This window comes from Cherax quadricarinatus, chromosome 10 (assembly GCF_038502225.1).
Source record: "Cherax quadricarinatus isolate ZL_2023a chromosome 10, ASM3850222v1, whole genome shotgun sequence".
Classification (NCBI taxonomy): domain Eukaryota; kingdom Metazoa; phylum Arthropoda; class Malacostraca; order Decapoda; family Parastacidae; genus Cherax; species Cherax quadricarinatus.
Window position 1 is genome coordinate 7,082,678 of NC_091301.1, and position 24,809 is coordinate 7,107,486.

The 24,809-nt window shown below is 37.4% G+C and overlaps 1 protein-coding gene across 6 annotated transcripts in view; it reads right to left on the reverse strand.

Moving 5' to 3' along the window:
- Positions 1-24,072, reverse strand: part of LOC128687915 (protein tramtrack, alpha isoform) — a 113,653-nt gene extending 89,581 nt beyond the window's left edge. For 5 of the 6 annotated variants that reach the window (XM_053775515.2, XM_053775513.2, XM_053775516.2 and 2 more), the window contains exons 1-3: positions 23,955-24,072; positions 18,535-18,709; positions 8,644-8,740 (exon numbers count right to left, since the gene is read on the reverse strand). In XM_053775515.2, the coding sequence (XP_053631490.1) occupies positions 8,644-8,740; positions 18,535-18,699 (262 nt within the window). In that variant the 5' untranslated portion in view covers positions 18,700-18,709; positions 23,955-24,072. Of the gene's footprint in view, positions 1-8,643; positions 8,741-18,534; positions 18,710-23,901 lie in introns of all 6 variants that reach the window. The other variant, XM_053775512.2, reaches the window with a different exon arrangement.
- Positions 24,073-24,809: the final 737 nt, after the last annotated feature.

The window sequence follows — 24,809 nt, forward strand, 5'->3', positions numbered from 1 at the left end:
AAAAAACGAAATTTGATGGAAAACTGATGGAATTATGCTCTCGCGAAGTTAGCGACCTCGGCGCTGTTTACAAATCGGCGATTTCGCCCACTTTGAGCCCTATTTTCGGCTAATTCCATTGTTCCAGTCGCCCAAACTCATAGATATTTCTTTAGAACTCCATTTTTTCTATTGATTGAGTACAAGAATCTGCCCATTTACCGATTTCAACTACCTAATAATGTGGTCAGAAATTTGCAATATGGCCAATTTCACGAAAACTAAAAAATATGACAATTTCAAAATAAGGTCCAGAATGAACAATGCAGACATTCCTGGCTCTAAAATAACATTTTCTTTGCTCATCAGTCATGTCTCCAGGCCCCTCTGATATTACTCTTGCTTTCTATTTTGAATTTTTATTCAAACAAAAAATAGAAGACTTACTATTATGCAGACTACTGCAATACTGTAATAATTGCATAAATAACATCAACCCATTCATGACTGCATATTAGAATGGCTAGTTGGACATTTATTAGACAATGGCATCATTTGTTTACTTTTGAACATTGGCAAAAATCAAACATTTCCCCTACTTTGAGCTCCATTTCTAGGTTCTTTTTATAGTAAAATCAATCAAAATCACCTCTATTTCTATAATATGTTTTCCATTCTATCAAATGAGACCAAGAAAACGAGAATACAATCATAAATACTATACGAAAATAGACCACAAAATTCGGCATTTTAATTAAAAAAAATCGGTCGGAGTTTTTTTTTTCTCATTATGCACTGCGTGCTCCAGGATTTTTTTTACATGGTGCACACTGATCACACAGACCCATTCTCTCACATGTGGGTCTACCAACTTTCTCCTGCTTGATTTGAAGCCGCTAGAATTTATGAGTATATATACGTCAAACACGGTACCTCGTAAGACGTAATATACGGCCGCGACAGTCAAAGGGTTAAGAGTCTTCAATCGTTCTTCATACAGAAGATTTCTAATTCTATGTAATTAGTCATTCTTCGCTGAATGTTTTCTAACGAATTTATATCCATTGTGTAATATGGAGACCAGAACTGAGCTGCATAATCTAGGTGAGGCCTTACTAATGATGTGTAAAGTTGCAGTATAACCTCTGGACTTCTGTTGCTTACACTTTTTGATATAAATCCCAATAATCTATTTGCCTTATTATGTACGCTTAGGCATTACTGTCTTGGGTTAAGGTTGCTGCTTACCATAACCCCCAAGTCCTTTTCACAATCTGTACAGCTAAGTTCTACATTATTTAACTTATAAGTGCTAGGGTTATGGACACTCCTGAGCCTCAGAACCTTGCATTTATCTACATTGAACTGCATCTGCCACTTTTCTGACCAAAAATAGAGTTTGTCTAAATCCTCCTGGAGTTCCCAAACATCTACGTTTGAATCAATTATCCTACCTATCTTTGTGTCATCGGCGAATTTGCTCATATCACTATACATACATACATACATACATACATACATACATACATACATACATACACACATACACACACACACACACACACACACACACACACACACACACACACACACACACACACACACACACACACACACACACACACACACACTAAACTACAGACCAGTGTCACTGACATGTATAATATGCAAAGTCATGGAGAAGATTATCAGAAGAGTAGTAGAACACCTATAAAGGAATGATCTCATCAACAGCAGCCAACATGGTTTCAGGGATGGGAAATCCTGTGTCACAAACCTACTGGAGTTCAATGACATGGTGACAGCAGTAAGACAAAGAGAGGGGTGGGTGATTGCATTTTCTTGGACTGCAAGAAAGCATTTGACACAGTTCCACACAAGAGATTAGTGCAAAAACTGGAGGACCAAGCAGGGATAACAGGGAAGGCACTACAATGGATCAGGGAATACTTGTCAGGAAGACAGCAGCGAGTCATGGTATGTGGCGAGGTGTCAGAGTGGGCACCTGTGACCAGCGGGGTCCCACAGGGGTCAGTCCTAGGACCAGTGCTGTTTCTGGTATTTGTGAACGACATGATGGAAGGAATAGACTCCGAAGTGTCCCTGTTTGCAAATGACGTGAAGTTGATGAGAAGAATTCATTCGCTCGAAGACCAGGCAGAACTACAAAGGGATCTGGACAGGCTGCAGACCTGGTCCAGCAATTGGCTCCTGGAGTTCAACCCCACTAAGTGCAAAGTCATGAAGATTGGGGAAGGCCAAAGAAGACCGCAGACGCAGTACAGTCTAGGGGGCCAGAGACTACAAACCTCACTCAAGGAAAAAGATCTTGGGGTGAGTATAACACCAGGCACATCTCCTGAAGCACACATCAACCAAATAACTGCTACAGCATATGGGCGCCTAGCAAACCTCAGAACAGCATTCCGACATCTTAATAAGGAATCGTTCAGGATCCTGTACACCGTGTACATTAGGCCCATACTGGAGTATGCGACACCAGTTTGGAACCCACACCTAGCCAAGCACGTAAAGAAACTAGAGAAAGTGCAAAGGTTTACAACAAGACTAGTTCCAGAGCTAAGAGGTATGTCCTACGAGGAGAGGTTAAGGGAAATCAACCTGACAACACTGGAGGACATGAGAGATAGAGGGGACATGATAATGACATACAAAATACTGAGAGGAATTGACAAGGTGGACAAAGACAGGATGTTCCAGAGATGGGACCCCGGCAACCTCAACTAGGTGAGTACGTACAAACACAAACACACACACACACACACAGGATGTTCCAGGGAGGGGACACAGAAACAAGAGGCCACAATTGGAAGTTGAAGACACAAATGAGTCAGAGAGATAGTAGGAAGTATTTCTTCAGTCAGAGTTGTAAGGCAGTGGAATAGCCTAGAAAATGACGTAGTGGAGGCAGGAAACATACACAGTTTTAAGACGAGGTTTGATAAAGCTCATGGAGCGGGGGGAGAGAGGGTCTAGTAGCAACCGGTGAAGAGGCGGGGCCAGGAGCTAGGGCTCGACCCCTGCAACCACAAATAGGTGAGTACAAATAGGTGAGTACACACACACACACACACACATTTACACTAAATACATTCCCTATCAAATACAATAAACTAAATACGTATATAGAAAATTTGGTGGAGATAAAAATATGAATACTAGAAACCCAATAAACAGATAATAATAAAATATCCTATAAGCTATCAACAATCTAAGAAATGTAAAAGGCTGGTTGGAGAGCTATACAATATCAACAGCCATGTGGACAAATACAAATATGCAGAGCAGTTCTATTAAAACTTATTAAAATCATGAATTAAGCTCTAGAGCAGCAGTGTCCAAATAAGAAAGCTTGCGTTGTTGCCCTGTGTCGTCCACCTGTGTGAAAGGTTTTAGTGCCTTTAGTCAAACAAGTTACTCAAAATCTCTTTCAGTATTAACATTTACATTACTAGTTTTACATACTTATCAAATTTTATAGAACATAAGAAAGAAGGAACACTGCAACAGGTCTACTGACCCATGTGGAGCAGGTCCATATCCCCCCCCCCCCAGGGACAAGCCCAATGACCCACCCAGTCTGGCCACCTCCACTCAAGGAAGGAGCACGGCACCAGACCCAGCAGCACAAGCTAGTCAGGGCCAACTCACACCCACCCACACCCACGCATGTAATTATCTAACCTATTTTTAAAACTACACAATGTTTTAGCCTCAATAACTGTACTCGGGAGTTTGTTCCACTCATCCACAACTCTATTACCAAACCAGTGCTTTCCTATATCCTTCCTGAATCTGAATTTTTCCAACTTGAAACCATTGCTGCGAGTCCTGTCTTGGCTGGAAATTTTCAGCACGCTATTTACATCCCCTTTATTTATTCCTGTTTTCCATTTATACACCTCGATCATATCCCCTCTAAATCTACGCATTTCAAGAGAGTGCAGACTCAGGGCCCTCAGTCTATCCTCATAGGGAAGATTTCTGATACATGGGATCATCTTTGTCATCCTCCTCTGTACGTTTTCCAGAGCATTTAGTATATCCATTCTGTAATACGGTGACCAGAACTGAGCAGCATAGTCTAAATGAGGCCTAACCAAGGATATATAGAGTTGAAGAACAACCTGAGGACTTCTATTATTTATACTTCTAGATATGAAGCCAAGAATTCTGTTAGCTTTATTGCGAGCACTAATGCACTGTTGTCTTGGTTTTAGATTACTGATAACCAGAACTCCTAAATCCTTTTCGCAATCAGTAGTATTAAGATCTACATTATTTAGTTTATATGTGGCATGGTTATTTACCTGTCCAACATTTAGAACTTTGCATTTGTAACCTCAGTTTTCATGATTAATCTGTTCGAAAAAGTCTGACGAAAACCGAATCAAATGAAAACTGAAACAATATTTCCCATAAGAGAAAATGTAAATCCAATTAATCCATTCCAGACACCCAAAAATATTAGCAAAAAATATATTTATTGAGAATAACTATAGTTTTACATAGGAACAATGAGAAATAAATTTAAATGACTAATATAATGGATAAATGAACATTTAACATCACTTTTACCTTTATTGAATACTTGTTGGCGTATGGAAGATGGCAAGGAGGGGAGAGGGAGGAGGAGAGGTTATTGTAACGAATTCAGGTATCAAGGCCCTATCTGGGGTTACTTCCCTTCTTTGTCTTTTACTGGCACTAGGACCAGCTTGAGGGTCACTGGACCCCTGTCGCACAAAAAATCTGTCCAGAGAGGTTTGTTTCTGGCGTCTCTAAGATTTGCCTAAAATGGGACAAGGCATTGTCACTGAAGACGTTGCAGACACGGCTTGCAACAGCTTTATTAAGGTGATATTTCTCCACAAAACTTTGCAGCTCACTCCATTTTGCACACGTTCTTAACACTTTCAGGGTTTCCGATGTACTAGTACGGATTACGCACCAGGGTTGACGTACAGTAAGGCCCCGCTTTATGGCGTTTCGCCTTACGGCATTCCGCTAATACGGCAATGTCAAATTATGACCAAAATTTGCTATACGGCAAGCGGTCTTTTAAATACGGCACCCCCCACCCGGTTTGTTTACATTTTCCGTGACCACATCTATTATGTCAGGAAACTTTCCAAAATTTCAAGTGTTTTAAAGTTACTGCATATTTTATATGTACTCTGATAATTATACTTATGTGTACCTGTACCTAAATATACTTACACACTGTGCTGGTGTGCAGGTACACATTAAAATCGCTAAGTCTCTCTCTACTCATGACGCCAATACTACGTAATAATAATCACTCTTGGGCACACTAAATGTTTTATTTTACATCAATATAGGCATTTTCATTAATCCATCTATGATATTTTCCTCAAAATTATATATGAAACCCATTACATAGCATAAAAACATGATATATACACTCAGAATAAAAATTGATGTAAATATGTGATTTGTTTACAGAGCAGCTGTGTAGGTGGTGTCGGAAGAATTACGTTTTTTCTAGTCAAACACTGGGGGTAACTGTAGAAAAATATTCTTTTCGTATGCCTTTATGTATAGCAATTCATGACCCTTGTGGGTTTAGTGCTTTTTATAATTCATAATAATAATAATAATAATAATAATAATAATAATAATAATAATAATATTATTATTATTAATATTAATAATAATAATATTATTATTATTAATATTATCTTCATTCACTCTAAAAAGCCAAGGCCGGGTCACCACTACCTGGAAAAGACCCGGGCCGGGAGAATACCGGCAAATAAAAAAAAAAAAAACTCTAAAAATGATGTGTTGCTGTTTGTTTATTCTGAACTAACTTGTACACAATGTAAGAGTATTTGTATTGTGAGGTAATTATTATTAAAATAAAAAAATATTGAGGTAAATGTTTTACAAACTCTTACAAATGGACGTGAATGAACTAAAAGTAGACACGCATTAATACGCATTTATTTCGCCTGACCAAGTGATCGTCCACTACCTGTTCAGTTTGTGTTCTTACATTGTCTCAACTCTTTCGTTAACTAGTTGGCTCTCATTGACGATGGCGTCTATGGTTAGCTGTAATAAAAAGAGAAGTCATAAGCCTCTTGCTTTAAGTGCCAAGTTAGAGGATGATGGTGTGCCATTCTGATTTATTCAATAAACACCCTGCCACTCACCTCTCACACATTAATATTAATATTTTAAGGTAAGTAATAAGTGTACTCTGTGTGTATCTTACCTTTTATTGTGTTTTTAATGCCTATTTCTATTGCTAACTTAATATAAGTAAGTGTAAACTTGTTGTCTGGCATTTATTGCATATTTTATATGCTCTGATAATAATACTTGTGGAGCTGGGTGGAGGGACAACATTACGTTTTCTCTGTTCAGCCATCAGAGAAAACGTGTATGAATTTGCGTTTGGCCCAGCCACTCCCCCACTCCGCTTTTGTTTACAATTTTTGGCATGAATTATTCATTACTTCTACCTTCATTTATGATGGCATCTAAAGGTAGTTGTTAGAAATGATTAAATTCAGTGAACAAGGCATGTCGATGTTAATAATATGGCTCTGGGCCACAGTGTAGGTAGCCGGTAGGTGTAGCCCAGGTTACACCTACCGGCTACACCTACGGGCTACCTACACTGACTTTATACAAATAAGTACTACTCACCTCTCTTCCTATATTAAAACTACATATATTTTAAGGTAAATAATGAGTGTACTGTATGTGCATTTTACTTCTCTGGGATGTTTTAATATTAAGTATGAGACGGGGAGCCAGTGCTACCTACACCTGGGCTACCTGCACCTGACTTCCTACAAATGAGTACTACTCACCTCTCTCCCTACATTAAGATTACAAATACTTTAAGATAAGTAATGAATTTACTGTGACTGTATTTTACTTTGTGTGTTTTTAATGCCTAGTTCTATTACTAACTTAATATAATTTAGTGTAAACTTGTTGTCTGGCATTTATATGCATTTATAAATGGAAAAAATGGAGTTCTGCCTTCTGGCGATGTCTGCTTTCCGGCGACAGCCTGGAACCTAACCTGCCGTATAAGTGGGGCCCTACTGTACTAGTACGCCTAAATTCTAGCGCCTTCAAATCTAACAAGAGAGAGCTGGTAGACATACATATGAAAGAATGGGTCTGTGTGGTCAGTGTGCGCAGTATAAAAAAATCCTGCAGCACACAGTGCGTAATGAGAAAAAACACTTTGACAGTGTTTTTGGTTTAAAACAGCGACTTTGCGTTGTATTTTTGTATGGCATTTATGGTTGTATTCTAGTTTTCCTGGTCTCATTTTATAGAATGGAAGACATATTACAGAAATTAAGATGATTTTGATTGGTTTCACAATGAAAAGAACTTTGAAATTGAGCTCAAAGTAGCATAAATGTTCGATATTTGCCAAAGTTCAAAAGTAAACAAATCATGCCACACGTCCAATACACGTCAACTGGCGAGTCTAATATTCTTTCACAAGTGCGCTGATATTATTTATACCATTTCTACACTAATACAGTAGTCTGCATAACAGTAAATCTTCTATTTTTTTTTTTGAGAATAAAAATTCAAAGTGGTAAGCAAAAGAAATGTAAGAGGGGCCTGGGAACGTGACTAATGAACAGAGGAAATGTTATTTTAGTGCCAGGAATGTCTGTCTTGTTTATTCTGGACCCTATTTGGAAATTGGCATCTTTTGAAATTTGTGTGAAATTGGCAAAATTGCTAATTTCTGACCACTTTATTGGATAGTTGAAATCGGTAAATGGGTGGTTTCTTGTATTCATTCGATAGAAAAAAATGGAGTTCTAGTGAAATAGTTATGATTTTTCTCAACTAGTACACTGGAATTGGCCGAAAATAGGGCTCAAAGTGGGCGAAATTGCCAATGCGTAAATATCGTCGAGACCGCTAACTTCGCGACAACATAATTCCGTAAGTTTTTCATCAAATTTCATACTTTTGGTGTCATTATGATTGGGGAAAGACTCTCTATCTTTTCATAAAAAAAAATTTCCAACAAAATTTTTGACCCTGAGAACAAGTTTAGGAGAGGGTCTCTTGACCCTGAAAGGGTTAATCACTGAAGAAGGCACATTCTGCCATACATCCTGGCGAGATTGGCCACGCGTACGCAACTTTCATACTTTGCTACGAGTTCTTTATTGAATTATATCGTGTTTCTTGCCTTCTTTATCAAAGAGCTGACACTCAGAACTTTCTTTGGTCCCATGGTGGCTTATTTAATAGTCGCACCCAATAAACGAGCACAAAAAACAATGGAATATTATGAAATGTTTGGATGAATGAACGAGTTAATGCTCACTCAACGAGAAACAAAGGCAGACAGTCACGAACACATGGGATGCTTTGTGTAGGCGCTTGAGTGACCAAGTCATGCGAGCAGGCGGACAAGTTTGGTACAGACCATTTTTAGCTCTACGGAGTGGATATACGAAAACTGGGGCAAAATTCTGACAATAAAAGTCATCGACAACCGAATCCCACGAAAATTAGGGCATATGAAAACCGAGGTTCCACTGTAATTCCTCTTAAATATTAAACTAAACACATTTCACAGATTTCATTAAATTACTGCAGGTGAACTTAATGAAAACTTACCATTATACATGAAGTCTATAACTGCTCGAAGGCTGTTGTATGAATATCCATTAAATTTTATGAGATGACTTCTTGCTGGGTTTCCTTTCAACAGACCCTATGTAAATAGTGTATCAAAAAATTAAACATACAAGATAAACAAACAGAAATAAAAATGAGCAATCATATGAATAACAAAAACATACAGAAGTGACTCAAGTCCAGTTAGCCAGTCTTGAGTCCAGGAGGTGGGAAGCACAGTGACTATATTTTGAAGAAATGTGGGAATGTTGTAGTTCAGAGGGTCACCTGAACACTGTTGTCAGCACTCTTTTGGCAAAGATGAGCATGGAAACATAGAAGGCTTAGAAACCTTCATGTATTTAGAAAATATGCGATTGGTAAAATGAATGAACACTTTTTAAAGCTACTTGTTCTCCTGGGCAAATTAAAGATTACTTATTTGTCTAAAGTAATAAAAATAATGGACTGTATGTAGCTTTAGCCATGTTAACACTCATAGTACCAACTACTGTATTTTCAATAATATTCCATTATCTATTTATTACAACCTGTTCAATATATTTACATTTGGCAAATCACCAGCTTCTCATTACCAAAACTACTCAATATCAATCTAATCAGAGATACAGAGCAACTATACTGAACAAATTCAAATACAGTATACACCTTAACCTTCTCACTAATATGAACCAACAGTTTCCATTATGCATAAAAGATTGGATGCTCCCATGCTGCGTAACCTCTCAACCCTTTTGGCATCGGTCCTGTTATATCATGGCTTTGAAGCCAGTGTCAGTCCCGTAACATGGCGCTATGAGCTCAGCTCACTCAGATAATCTGGGCCTAAATATGAGAGAATAGGTCTATGCTGTAAGTATATAAAACAAAATCCTGCACCACACAGTGCCTAATGAGAAAAAAACTACAACTGTATTTTTTGTTTACAGCAGTGATTCTGCAGTGTATTTTCATGTGGTTTTTACGGTGGTATTCTCATTTTCTTGGTCTCATTTGGAAGAATGGAAATAGAGATGATTTTGATTGGTTTCAGGACTGACAGTAGCTTGATATTAAGCTCAAAATAGTGGAAATGCTCAATTTTCACTGATGTTCAAGAGTAAACAAATCACGTCACACGTCCAATACACATCAACTGGTGGGTCTAATATGCGTTCACAAATGTGCTGATATTTATACAATGACAACCTCTCCTCACTTAACGACAGAGTTCCATTCCTAAGACCAACGTCATTAAACGAATTCATCATTAAGTGAGGAGCATACTATAATGGTAGTGGGTTTGTGTCAACCATCTTTGATATTGTTTTAATGTTACCTTTGCACCCTTTATAACATTTCTGGTATATTTTTAAATGTTTATACAGTAGTGTACTGCGTATTGAAATAAACAGAATAGAGGGAATCAGCTCTAATATACATTATTTAGGTATAAATACTGGTCAGAGAGCCCACTGTAAGTCTGAGGCGTCGGTAAATGAGTACGTCACTAAGTGAGGAGAGGCTGTATTACAATAATGTAGTAGTCTGCATAACAGTAAAGCATCTATTTTTCTGTGTGAATAAAAATTCAAAATGGAGAGCAAGCGTAATATAAGAGGGGCCTGGAGACATGACTAACGAACAGAGAAAATGTTATTTTAGTGCCAGGAATGCCTGCACAGTTTATTCTGGACCCTAGTTTGAAATTGGCCTTTCCTGAATTTTGTGTGAAATTGGCCAAATTACCAATTTCTCGTCACTTTATTAGCTGAAATAGGTAAATGGGCGGTTTCTTGTATTCAGTCGATAGAATAAAAGGAGTATTAGCAAAATAGCTGTGAGTTTGGTTGACTGGAACAATGGAGTTGACCCAAAATAGGGCTCAAAGTGGGAGAAATCACCAATGCGTAAATATCACCAAGACCACTTATTTTGCGAGAGCATAATTCCGCAAGTTTTCCATCAAATTTCATACTCGTGGTTTCATTACCTATGGAAAAAGATTGACTATCATTTAACTTTTTTTTTTTTGAAAATTCTCCAACCCTGAGAGCAAGTTTGCAAGCAGGGGTCGCAACCCTAAAAGGGTTAATATGATGCTTAACCATTCAAGAAAAATATAATGATGTATCTGGTGAGCAAAAATTCACGTCAGCTTTTCCAAAATCACCATATAAATAAATACACAAGCAGAATTTTTAACCTTCTCACCGTCTTTCACACAGATCTACGTCACTGATGCCAGTATCACTCACACTCAGCTCCCTCAAATAAGCTGCAAGCTGTAAATCTTGGCCTAGACATGAGAGAATGGGTCTACGCAGTGAATGCACACAATATAAAAAAATCCTTACCCTTTCAGCGCATTATGGGAAGAGAAAACCTCTGAACTAGCTTTTGGTTTCAAATAGCAACCTGAGGTATTCAGGATGGTTTTTATGGCTCTTTCTTGGTATCAACTGATAGAATGAAAGCCATCCTACTTAAGTAGTGATATCAGAAATATCCAGTTTTTAAAGATTTTCTCGAGAAAGGGTAGGAGTACCCACTGGCCCTTCCCCAGTCTGTCTTATAGGTTTTTACTAGGTTTGCTTCAACTCCTGGGATGCCCTAACCATGACCAATCAATCATTCTTAATTATATTATATTATCTGAGAAATAAGGTAAAAACTTTTTTTTTATGATGAATTCAAAATGGAGGGCAAGCATAATACAGGAGACCTGAGGACATGATTAATGAACAGATGAAAGATTTCTTCAGTGTAGTAGCTGGAATGCCTACAGTGTTTATACATGTATTTGACTATTTAAAATGGATTTTTAATTTTGAGTAAAATTGGCCAAATTACTAACTTCTGTGCATACAGTGGACCCCCGGATTAAGACGTCATCGGAATAAGTAACATTTTTGCGTCAAAATACATATTGGCTTGGTGAACGTCACTGAACTCAGTATAAGTCATTTGTTTCGGGCCTAAGCGGCCCAGTGTGCCATTGTTTACCAGCTAGTGAGGACGATCCTACGCGTTCATACGATACATTTTGTATTATTCCATTCTTTTTAGTGTTTGTAACTGATAAATAAGTCACCATGGGCCCAAAGAAAGCTTCTAGTGCCAGCCAGCCCTTTGGTAAAGGGCTGACAGACAGAGGAGAATATGCCTTTTTCAGTGATTCTGCAATATGTACAATACTAAAGCAGCAGGAGTCGATAAAGGCAATAGCGCCAGCCAGCGATAAAGTGTAGCATTAGCAGCAAAGCAAGTAAGTTAAGCGATTAATCGATAGAAAAAGGACAGCACGAAACTGACTCCTCCACTGCTGTTGGAGGTATATATAAGGCTACTGACTAACACTGCCACCTCTGCTGCTGCCTTCACCACCATGTAAGGATTATCTTTCTGTGGCCCTTATACACCCAACAAACAACACACTACCAGTCATGACATTCTTAATGCCATATTTTATTCATTCTAGAGTATATATATCATGTTTCTACGTTATTAATATTGTTTATTATGTCATATTAGATGAATTGCGCTAGATAAATAAGCCGTAGAGCTGATATTAGTGTCATATTGAAGGACTATCTTGTCCTGTCTCCCAACACAATTCCTAACATACGCCAGAAACAGACCTCTCTGAAACACTTTTTTGAGTGACAGGGGTCCAGTGACTCTCAAACTGGTCCTAGTGACATTAAAAAACAAAGGAGGGAAGTAATCCAGGATAAGGACTTGGTACCTGAAGTCTTTATGGAAGGGGATTCCTCTTCCAAACAATTTTAAACTCCTCCATCCTCTCCCCTCCTCCCATCTTCCATACATCACCATGTCTTCAATAAAGGTAAGTGTGATGTTATTATTGTTTTATTCTTCATGTATCACTGTTTTCTCTGTAGGTAAATGTATATTTCATGTAGAAAACAATTTTTTAATACTTTTGGGTGTCTGAAACGATTAATTGGATTTCCATTATTTCTTATGGGGAAAATTAATTTGGAATAAGTCAGATTCGGGACAAGTCACTCTCTCTGGAACGGATTAATTATGTAATCCTGGGGTCCACTATATTATAAGACAGTTCTGATGGTTGAATGGGTGGTTTCCTGTTCTTATCAACAGCTTATAGAACAGCTAGAAACAGTCAAATTGGCTTAAAATAGGACTCCAAGTCAGCAAAATCACCAATGTGTACATTGCACCCAGACCTCCAACTCGGCACTTGCATAATTCATGTTTTCTTTCATTTAGAGTTTTTGGTATCATTACCTTCAGAAAAAGATGATCTACCATTTACATTTTTTTCTTTTTGAAATATCAGTACATTGTCAGCATGCTTAATTTGGGGGTTGCAAGAGTGAAACAGTTAAATACAGTGGACCCCCGAGTTTCATAATTAATCCGTTCCAGAGAGTCTGCCGACTGGCGAAATTCACGATTGGCGAATCTATTTTCCCTATAAGAAATAATGGAAACCCAATTAATCCATTTCAGACAGTCAAAAGTATTAACAAAAAAATTATTTTTTTAAAGATTAAATATAGATTTACATACAAAAAACAATGACAAATATATACAAAGCACTAATAAAATGGATAAATGAACATTTAACATCACACTTAACCCTTTCAGGGTCCGTCCCGTAGATCTACGGCTTTACGTTCAGGGTCCAAACCGTAGATCTACGCCATGAGCTCAGCTCACTCTGATAAACTGTGAGTGGTACATTTGGGCCTAGATATGAGAGAATACATCTATGTGGTATGTGTGCACCACATAAAACAGATCCTGCAGCACACTGTGTATAACGAGAGAAAAAAAATGAAATCATGATTTTTCGATTAAAACAGCAACTTTGCAGTGTTTTTTCGTATGTTTTTTATAGTTGTATTTGCGATTTCTTGGTCTCATTTGATAGAATGGAAGACATATTACAGAAATAGAGATGATTTTGATTGGGTTTAGCACTGGAAATGGCTTGAAACTGAGCTCAAAGTAGCGGAAATGTTAAATTTTTGCCGATATTCAAGAGTAAACAAACGACCTCACAAGTCTAATACACGTCAGCTGGTGGGTCTAATATACATTCACAAATATGGTGATGATATTTATACAATTATTACAGTATTGCATAACAGTAAATCTTCTATTTTTTGGTGTGAATAAAAATTCATTATGTGAATAAAAAATCAAAATGGAATTTATTTGTAAAGCCTCAAAACATAACTAATGAACAGAGGAAATGTTAGTTTAGTGCCAGGAATGCCTACATTGTTCATTCTGGACCCTATTTTGAAATTGGAATATTTTGAACTTTGTGTTAAATTGGCCAAATTAACAATTTCCGATCACTTTATTTTGTAGTTGAAACAGTTGACTTGGCGATTTCTTGTGCTCAATCGATAGAATAGAAGTAATACTAGTGAAATAGCTAAGAATTTGGTTGATTGGAATAATGTAATTGGCCTAAAATGGGAGTCAAATTCGGCAAAATCGCCGATTCGTAAATATCGCTGACACATCAAAATTCGCGAGAGCATAATTTCGTTAATTTTCCACCAAATTTCGTACTTTTTGTTTTATTACCTTCACAAAAAGATTCTCTACGATTTCATAAGAAAAAATAACAAATTTTTTTTTTTTAAATTCTTGGACACTGGTGCGTGACTCCAGATTTGGGCCTTGGACCCTGAAAGGGTTAACCTTTGTTGATTCTTGTTGGTGTCGGAGGTAGGTAGGAGGCAAGAGGAAGGCGAGTTTATTATGCTTCAATATAACGCTAATATCTCTACGGCTTATTTATCTATCACAATTCATCTAATATGACATTATAAACAATATTAATAACATAGAAACATGATATATAATCTAGAATGAATAAAATAAGTCATAATGTATGAGAGGAGTAAATGGTGTAAGTGTTGTTGTTGGGTTTAAGGACCACCACTGAGAGAAGCCATGTCAGTGGCAGTGGAGGCTTCTGCCAGCACCACCATCACACTTAAACAATGTATGTAATTTATAAATAAGAAATATTTACATTTTAATTTATAAAGTAAGTAAGTTTATTCAGGTATACACAAATACAGTTACATACATAGATTATTATACATAGCAGCATATATGTAAAGTACCCAGGATAACCCAAAAAATTCAAGAGTGACATATATCCATTGGTGTCCTTTTATATTTACATTTTTATATTTACACTTACCTTGGAGGAGATGTTAGTTTAATTAGTTAGTTTGATGAAGGAGATGTTGGCAGAGGTTTAGGGTGGTGGAAGATAGCACGGCGGTGTATGTTCAGCGGTCCTATACACATCCAACAACATTGGAGAGTTACTCTCATGTTTTTCTAACGCTTACTCGCTGAACTTACTTGCTACACTGTTAATTCTACACTTTATCACTGGCTGGAGCTATAGCCTTCATCGATACCTGCTGCTTTAGTATCATACATATTGTAGAATCACTAAATCACTGCAGAAGGCACATTCTCCCCTCTCTCTTCCTCCTCTACTTTAGTACTTTGCTCTGAGTTTTTTCTTGAATTCTATCGTGTTTCTCACCTTCTTTACCAAAGGGCTGGCACTAGGAGCTTTCTTTGGGCCCATGGTGGCTTAAATAGCAGTTGCAAGCACAAAAAACAATGAATTATATTATGAAATGTGTTGTATGAACGCGTGGGGTGATGGTCACATGCTGGTAAACAATTTCACACTTGAGTGTGAATAGTGCGGGAGACTGGCTTTGTGTGTGCGCTGACGGGCAGATGCGTACCAGGTCGCCGAATCACGAGTCTAATCACAAACCATGAAGCTAAATTTTGCCGAAAAAACTTGCCGAAAGTTGGATTTCACGAGTCATGGCCGCCGAATGGCGGGGGTCCACTGCATAAGTAAGCAAGTTTACTAGGCACAAATACACATAAGTACAATTATCCTATCTAGTAACATGTATAGAATACCTAGAATAACCCCAAAATTGTAACTTATTTCCATTGGCGTCCTTGTAATGTCTTATTATATAGGCCAGGATGAATTACAGCAGTTGGATATGCTGAATGTTGGAGACAGAGTAAAACAACTGAAGCTAAATCATGTTTATAAAATTGCTCACAGTGTCCAGAATATCTTGCTGCCAATTTTGTCAAGGCTGGGAACCAAAGCAATCATAGTACTAGGGGGAGAGAGCACAACTTTGTAGTACCCAGTTAGTGGCCAGGCTTCAAACCTTTTATTGTACAGCAATAAAGGAATGGAACAGACTGTCCACACATGTAATGGCCAGTCATAGTATGAACCAGTTCAAGAAGAGAGCCAAAAGGTGCCTGATAAATGTAGTGACAGAAAGGGAGGGGAATATTTTTTTATTTTTAGCTAACACATGTGTGCTTTTACTTTATTCCTAGTAATGACCCTCGTATTGTAGATAGTCTTAATGACCCTCATGTAGTAAATAGTCTTAACAGTATGATAATAAGATGTTATCTCCTTTACAGAGTAATAAGACATTATCACTATTATATTATAATAATAAGGTAAAAGGACCCCAATGGAAATAAATCACTGTCTGACTTTTTTGGGTTATCCTAGGTACTTTACACACATGCTGCTATGTATGATAATCTACGTAACTGTATTTGTGTATACCTAAATAAACTTATTTATTTAATGCCTAACTGTATCAACTAGTGTACCAGTGCCTTCAAATATGATACAGGTTGACCATCACTAATCCAGCATCATTGGGACCCATAGGGTGCCAGATTAGTGATTTTTACCAGATTGCAGTGGTTAGGTTAGAATAAACTAAACCGAATGGGTGAAATCAGCGATTTCACCCACTTTACACCCTATTTTTGGCCCATTTCATTGTTCCAATCTACCAAACTCAGATATTTTGCTAGTATTTCTCCTATTCCGTCGACTGAGTACAAGAAACCGCCCATTTATCTATTTCAACTACCCAATAAAGTGGTCAGAAATCGGCAATTTGGCCAATTTTACACAAATTTCAAGATATGCCAATTTCCAAATAGGGTTCAGAATAAACAATGCAGACACTCCTGACACTAAAATAACATTTTCTCTGTTCATTAGTCACATATCCAGCCCCCTTTTATATTACATTTGCTTTCCATTTTGAATTTTTATTCACATGAAAATAAAAGTTATGCACGCTACTGCATTATTGTAAGTTGTTTACCTGGAGTTTACCTGGAGAGTGTTTCAGGGGTCAACGCCCCCGCAGCCCAGTTTGTGACCAGGCCTCATGGTGGATCAGAGCCTGATCAACCAGGCTGTTACTGCTGGCTGCACGCAATCCAACGTACGAGCCACAGCCCGGCTGGTCAGGTACCGACTTTAGGTGCTTGTCCAGTGCCTGCTTGAAGACAGCCAGGGGTCTATTGGTAATCCCCCTTATGTATGCTGGGAGGCAGTTGAACAGTCTCAGGCCCCTGACACTTATTGTGCTGTCTCTTAACGTGCTAGTGACACCCCTGCTTTTCACTGGGGGGATGTTGCATCGTCTGTCGAGTCTTTTGCTTTTGTAGCGAGTGATTTTCAAGTGCAAGTTCGGTGTTAGTCCCTCTAGAATTTTCCAGGTGTATATAATCATGTATCTCTCCCGCCTGAGTTCCAGGGAGTACAGGTTCTGGAACTTCAAGCGCTCCCAGTAATTGAGGTATTTTATCTGTTATGCGTGCCGTGAAGGTTCTCTGTGCATTTTCTAGGTCAGCAATTTCACCTGCCTTGAAAGGTGCTGTTAGTGTGCAGCAATAAATAATGTCAACCTATTCGTGAGTGCACATTAGATGGGCCAGTTGGACATGTACTGGACGATGTCATTTGTTTACTCTTGAACATCGGCATAAACTGAACATTTCCACTACTTTGAGCTCAATTTCAAGGTACTTTCTGTCATGAAACCAATCAAAATTGTACAGGTACCATCCGACTTACAACCAAGCTCGGTTCCGACCAACCGGTCATAAGTCAAAATGGACTTAAGTCAAACCTTACTACTGAATATCTACATCACACTTTTGTAATGATTTTATTTTACTGTTTTATTTTGGTATTTCATTTTTTCCTTTACTTTTTATGCTGTTAGTACTGTATTTTATACTGTAAGGTTTAGGATAAACACTGTACAACACAAACAGTTGCTTATTTCCCAGAAATTTGGCATAAAAAAACGTGGTCGTAAATCGGATGGTAGGTGTATCTATTTCTGTAACATCATCCAGTCTATCAAATGGGACCAAAAAAATGAGAATACAATCACAAAAACCATATGGAAATACACCACAAAGTCACTGTTTTACACCGAAAACATGGTCACAGTTTTTTTTATGTAATGCCTGCTGCAAGAATTTTTTACATAGTGCACACCTACCACACAGACCTATTCTCTCATATGTACACCTAAATTTACCAGTCACAGCTTATCTGAGTGAGCTGAGCTCATGGCAACCAACAACGGCTTCAAAGCCACCTTATCTTTTATGGGCAATGCATGGTGTATGTGCTTTACACAACGAGAAGCATTTCTTTTATTCACTGGAACCATGGCTATGACTAAAAGTGAGCAGATATCAATAAATGGAGAAAAAGAAATTGGAATGACTTATGTAGCAAGTAGTGCCACCAAACAGTAGCAGCAGGTTGGTGTGGCGACCCTGGAAACTTGAAATTATGCTAGCCGAAATTAGTGCCGGATTACTGATGGAACCAGATTACTAATTGTCGGATTAGTGATGGCCAACCTGTACTAATATATTTTGCATGTTGCAGTATTTGGCTACTAAGTGTAGCTGTACCAGCTTACTAAAAAATACATTGCATTTTTTTAACCAGAAATGCAAAATTATGCTTACCTCCAAATAAGGACTACATGCAGAAATAACAGCCTTGTGAGCTTTGACTTGGCGACCCTCGCATTCTAAACCAACATCAACAAAGCGACCTTCTTCATACAGTTGGCGCAGGTACTCTAAAAGCACCGAGGAATGGTCGCACCACTGAATTTCAACAGGTGGCATTCTGTTAGATCTGGAATTCATAAAAAGTACACAATTAACCAACAAATAAAAGAGCAAATTCTTAAATAATGCAAGATTCATTAACCAATACAGTATTTTCCTCCTATGCATCATGTACAGTACCAAAACAAAAACAGGATAACAAATATTGCATAAAAATGTAGTACAGTATAACTATTTTTTTTGTAATCACAAATGCAAAAATGTTAGCATATGATTTCTAATTTCCATTTTTTAAATGTTTAAATGTTTCAGATGTCCTGGAGTTTACCTGGAGAGGGTTTCGGGGGTCAACACCCCCGGGGCTCGGTCTGAGACCAGGCCTCAACGTGGATCAGGGTCTGATCAACCTGGCTGTTACTGTTGGCTGCACACAAGCTGACTTACAAACAGCCCGCCCAGTTGGTCAGGTACTGACTTTAGGTGCCTGTCCAGTGCCTTATGTATGCTGAGAGGCAGCTGAACAGTCTTGGGCCCTGGACACCTATTGTGTTCTCTCAACGTACACGTGGCGCCCCTACTTTTCATCAGGGGAACGTTACATCTCCTGCTGAGCCTTTTTCTTTCATGGTAGTTACACTGTCTAATGTTTTGCTCAAAACAAGACAAAGCCGCTTACTAAAGACCCCAGCTCCCTCTTTCAATCCAAGATATCCTGTCAGGTCTCACTGGTATTTATGCAACTGGTTCTCTCAATCTCGTACATGAACAACCCACACTTAGGAGACTGAAACTTATGATGCTGTTTCAGTCCAACTTAGACTAACAAGTTGGACCAAAAATGTCTTCAAAAGTTTGTCTCCTAAGTTCAGGCTATTCATGCATTGTTCCAGCCACAGTTTTGAGACCTTTTATTCTCTCAGTCTCATTAGTATTTCATGTACTGCAATGTTTGGCAGTTCCGTGGGTTTTCTTTGTCTTATTTCGGACATGAACACCAACTGTTTTAAGCTCTTTGCATACTAGGTTATCATTTCTATAAGTAGATTCCTATCCTTCTTCAGCATTATCATCTTCCATTTTACCATAATTTTTCTGGTGTGGCTGTTGAAAAGCTCTGGTTTACTTAAACTTTTCAGTGGCTGTCACACACAGCTACATCACTGATGTCAAAGTCCCTCTCGCAGTTCTACATCATGAGCTCAACTCACTCAGATATGCTTCAAGTAGTAAATTTTGGCCTCAATATAAAAGAATGGGTCTGTGCACCAAGTATGCACAGCATAAAAAAAGCTTGACCCATGTGCTGCATGATGGGAAAAGCAAAATATTGACCATGTGTTTGGTTTAACACTTTCAGGGTTTCCGACGTACTAGTACAGCTTACGCACCAGGGTTTTTGACGAACTAGTACGCCTAAATTCTAGCGCCCTCAAATCTAGCGAGAGAAAGCTGGTAGGCCTACATATGAAAGAATGGGTCTATGTGGTCAGTGTGAGCAGTATAAAAAAAAATCCTGCAGCACACAGTGCGTAATGAGAAAAAAAATCTTTGACAGTGCTTTTGGTTTAAAACAGCGACTTTGCACTGTATTTTCGTAAGGTTTTTATGATGGTATTTTAGTTTTCCTGGTCTCATTTTATAGAATGGAAGACATGAAAGAAATTGAGATGATTTTGACTAGTTTTACAATGAAAAGTACCTTGAAATTGAGCTCAAAGTAGCAGAAATCTTCAATTTTTACCAAAGTTCAAAAGTAAACAAATCATGCTACGCATCCAATACACGTCAACTGGCGAGTCTAATATTCTTTCACAAGTGCGCTGATATTATTTATACCATTTCTACACTAATGCAGTAGTCTGCATAACAGTAAATCTTCTATTTTTTGTGAGAATAAAAATTCAAAATGGAAAGCAAAAGAATGTAAGAGGGGCGTGGGGACGTGACTAATGAACAGAGGAAATGTTATTTTAGTGTCAGGAATGTCTTTGTTTATTCTGGACCCTATTTGGAAATTGGCATCTTTTGAAATATGTGTGAAATTGGCAAAATTGCTAAATTCTGACCACTTTATTGCATGGTTGAAATCGATAAATGGGTGGTTTCTTGTACTCACTCGACAGAAAAAAAATGGAGTTCTAGCAAAATAGTTATGATTTTTGTCGACTAGTACACTGGAATTGGCCGAAAATAGAGCTCAAAGTGGGCAAAATCGCCGATGCATAAACATAGTCGGGACCTCTAACATCGCAAGAGCATAATTCCGTAAGTTTTCCATCAAATTTCATACTTTTGGTATCATTATGATCGGGAAAAGATTCTCTATCTTTTCATATGAAAATAATTTTTTTTTTTAAATTTGTCGACCCTGAGAACAAGTCTGGGAGAGGGCCTGTCGACCCTGAAAGGGTTAAAATAGCAACTATGAGGTGTTTTCCCAGATAGTTTATATGGTTTTTATTAGCAGTTTCTTTTATCTTGCTTCATAATCCTCAAGGGTTATTAAGACATTTTAGCTTTTTCAGCATCCCCACTGTAGAGTACATGTTTCCAAGTCAACATGAGAGGTGAAGATTTTTCCAGTTCTTATCAATACAACTGACTACTGATATTCTAAGCTGAGTCTCCTGCTCCTTGATGCTGAGTTCGTATATAATGGCCACATTGTAGGTTTCTCCAGCAAATTATTTTAAATGTCTTAAAATAAATAGTGTACATACATGCCTCTCTTGTACTTATAAATGATACATGATTTTTCCAATATAACGTGAAATATACAGTGGTACCCTGAGTTTCGAACTGCTCCCAACTCTACCAATTATGTAAATGTATTACTGTCAGTGCTTTTGTAAGTGTATTTTTGGGGGTCTGAAATGGACTAATTTAATTTACATTATTCCTTATGGGAATAAATTAATTCGGTAATGGCACTTGAACAGCCTTCTGGAATGAAAAAAGTTCGAAACTCGGGGTACCAATATATTACCAATATGGATAATTTATATCAGACCAATATAATTTAACAGAAAATTGTGAGGAATCTGTTTAACCCTTAAACTGTCCATACAGATCTATGTTCACATGTGTAGTGCTCCAAAAGTAGATCTACATTTGTTTTACATATTTTCAAATATAACAAAAAAAAAAAAAAACATAGATCAAAGTTTTTTTACATGTTTTCAAATGTAAAAAAACAAAAAGAAGATCTACATTTTTTTACATACTTTCAAATGTTGAAAAAACATAGATCTACGTTTGGACAGTTTAAGGGTTAAGTTCTGCTCTTAAAACCATACAGGAATTTTAAGTACTGTGTTGTATAATGGTGATCAAGTAATGATTGGCGCTATATTCATATTATTATTATTATTATAATCAAAAAGAAGCGCTAAGCCACAAGGGCTATACAGACTATATTCATAGAAGATACAAAATAACACTGCTAAGTGTAACAAACAATATAAAAATCTAATTAAATCTAAGCCTTACCAGTCCACACTCAACCCTTTCAATAGGACTAGCTACTACATCTGCATCATGAAAAAATTAAACTAGAGTATGCTTTTCTAAATGATTTGAGTCTCAGTCCTCATTACGAGAAAAAAAAAATCTGTTGAACCGACAATCATAAAGCCTTGGCACGCACCCACCCACCATAGGGCCACAACCATTGAAATAGCAGTGGCCACTAATGTATGTACTTTTGAAACTTGAGTGCTTTGACCATGTCTCACACAGTACTTTTAGCACTAAAAATAAATAAAAGAAAATCAAAATTAATGAAGAAAAACAACTAGCAAGAACAATGCAGAACACACATAACTGCTATCACACTAAGCTAAATAAAAGAGGAAAGGCATGGCCACTGTGTAAGTTTATTCAGGTACAGGTACACATAAATACAGTTACATACATTATCATATATAGCAGCATCTGTAGATTACCTAGGATAACCCAAAAACATCAGATAAAGCAACTTATTTCCATTGGGGTCCTTGAGGTGTGTGATACTCTCACACCTACCATGAAAATATAGATTGATTATCTGGGGCTCAGTTATTCAATAACTAACATTATCTAGTTCTGTTCAATCTATCACCAAAACAATGTAAAAAATAATGTACAACAAAGAGACCATACAAAAATGTGATCATCTCAGTGTTAAAAAAGTGTGGTGAACCCTCGCCCCAAAAGGGAGCAGATAATCAATAATCTGTAATTACTATAAAACAGAAATAGAATAATTTTCCATGATAACCACAAAAGTACCAACCATAGCTATTTCAACAAGCCAGTTCACTGTGCATGGGAGATTTTCATAACAATGAACTCAACATGGTAGCTAAGGTCAAACCAATGTATTTTTAACTAAAGGGATGAATGAATCAAAAGTCAAATTAAGCTAGTGAAGCAAAATTTATTTCATTCCATGCTAGTACCTAATAAAAATATAATTCTGTCATGGAAGTGCCAAGGTGGCCATAAAATTAGCTGCCAATTTTGTCATGATGAAAAAAAAAAAAAGTTATCTTGAGCCAAAGTATTCAACTAAAAATTGAAATGCAGAGAGTTCTAAAACCTTCACGATGCTTAAATAAATATTATATCAGATTGAGGAATGGCCTGGTCACTGCACTGCAATAACAGTGGTGGAAAGTGGAAGTCACACTGTTTGACTATTGGGTTATTCTCAGTGAAATTCTACACAATGTACTATACAAAAAAAAAATTAAGCTTAAAACTATGGACATACGAAGCCTAAATAAAAACTTAGTTTATAATCACGTTCATTACATGTTTAGATTTTTACAATTGATTTCTTTATTAACATGTGTAACATAACTCTAGAATAACACTACAATGAATCTCCAACTACAGCTTCAGTGTCTCAACTGGTAATAAACACTGAACGTTATATACTATCAGATGAGGACACATGTGCTTTTCTTTACTAGGAAGTCATATAATATATAATAAATTGGAATGTACACACTCCCAAATCTATTAGTTTTTTGTATTGTGGTGAGACAACAGTGGATAATGTTGAAGTGAAGTGTGAGTGAACTAAGAATAGGCGAGACAAGGGTAGAGTGGAATACATGAAGCCAGAGAGGTATCAGAGTATCCAGGATGGTGGTGCTGATGGAGTGATGATGGCGCGGCGCCACTGCTGCCGACGCCACCACCACAAACCCCCACTTCGGCCTCTTTTTTCCTCTACCTCTACCTCAGCTACAACCTCCACCCCTTGTCACTTACACTACACACACTGTTCACAACACCACCACAACTCCGTGCAAGCCATTACTCACAATGAGTACTCGTAGATGCCAGTGTTTGTTCAATAACAAAACAATCGTCCTTCTCCAAATAACAGTAAGACTGCCGACGGTGGAAACAAAACACTCATATATTATCAGCATCCCCAGGCAAAATAATACTTTCTCCGCTAATTACATAGCGAGTAAAAATTAAAAAATTCACAGGATTTTTAACAATCTATTAAATTAATAAATATCCTGATAATAGTCTTTGATGCAGAATATTCTGGATTTTATAGCGAATATTTAACGTTGCAGGAAATGGGCCAATCAGAGCCACCGCCTTCCCACTGGTTCATTCAAGTCTTGGCGCCAATGTTAAATTCAATTCAATTCAATTCAATTCAAGTTTATTCAAATTCAAATTCAAATTCAAAGTTTATTCTCTGTAAGGATTACAATGCTGAGCTTACAGAATTTGGTTATTGTGTGGTTTACATGTAGTAAAATAATAATTACAGAGTGTACCACTAGAACACCTAGCATGGCTAGGCATTTCGGGCAGACTTAAATTAAATCTTAAGTTTAAAATATTACAAAATTATAAGGTAAGTTGGTATTATGGCTAAGTGACTAAATACTAGTTTGTGAGTTTAGCAATGTGAATGCTTTTGTTTTGGCACTATACATAGTTTCAGTATTGGAGTATCACAGGCCAACTTATGACTAGTTAGGATTCATTATTTTGAGATTGAGATTGATATTTCTGTTTATGGTCAAATGGGTGAGTGAGTGTAAGTGTGAACCACCAGGAGGTATTCGTGTAATTAGTTGACAGGGTGTATCAGGGAGATAAGATGTTTTCTGATGGTAGTTTTGAAGGTGATGAATGTGTCTGCAGTTTTA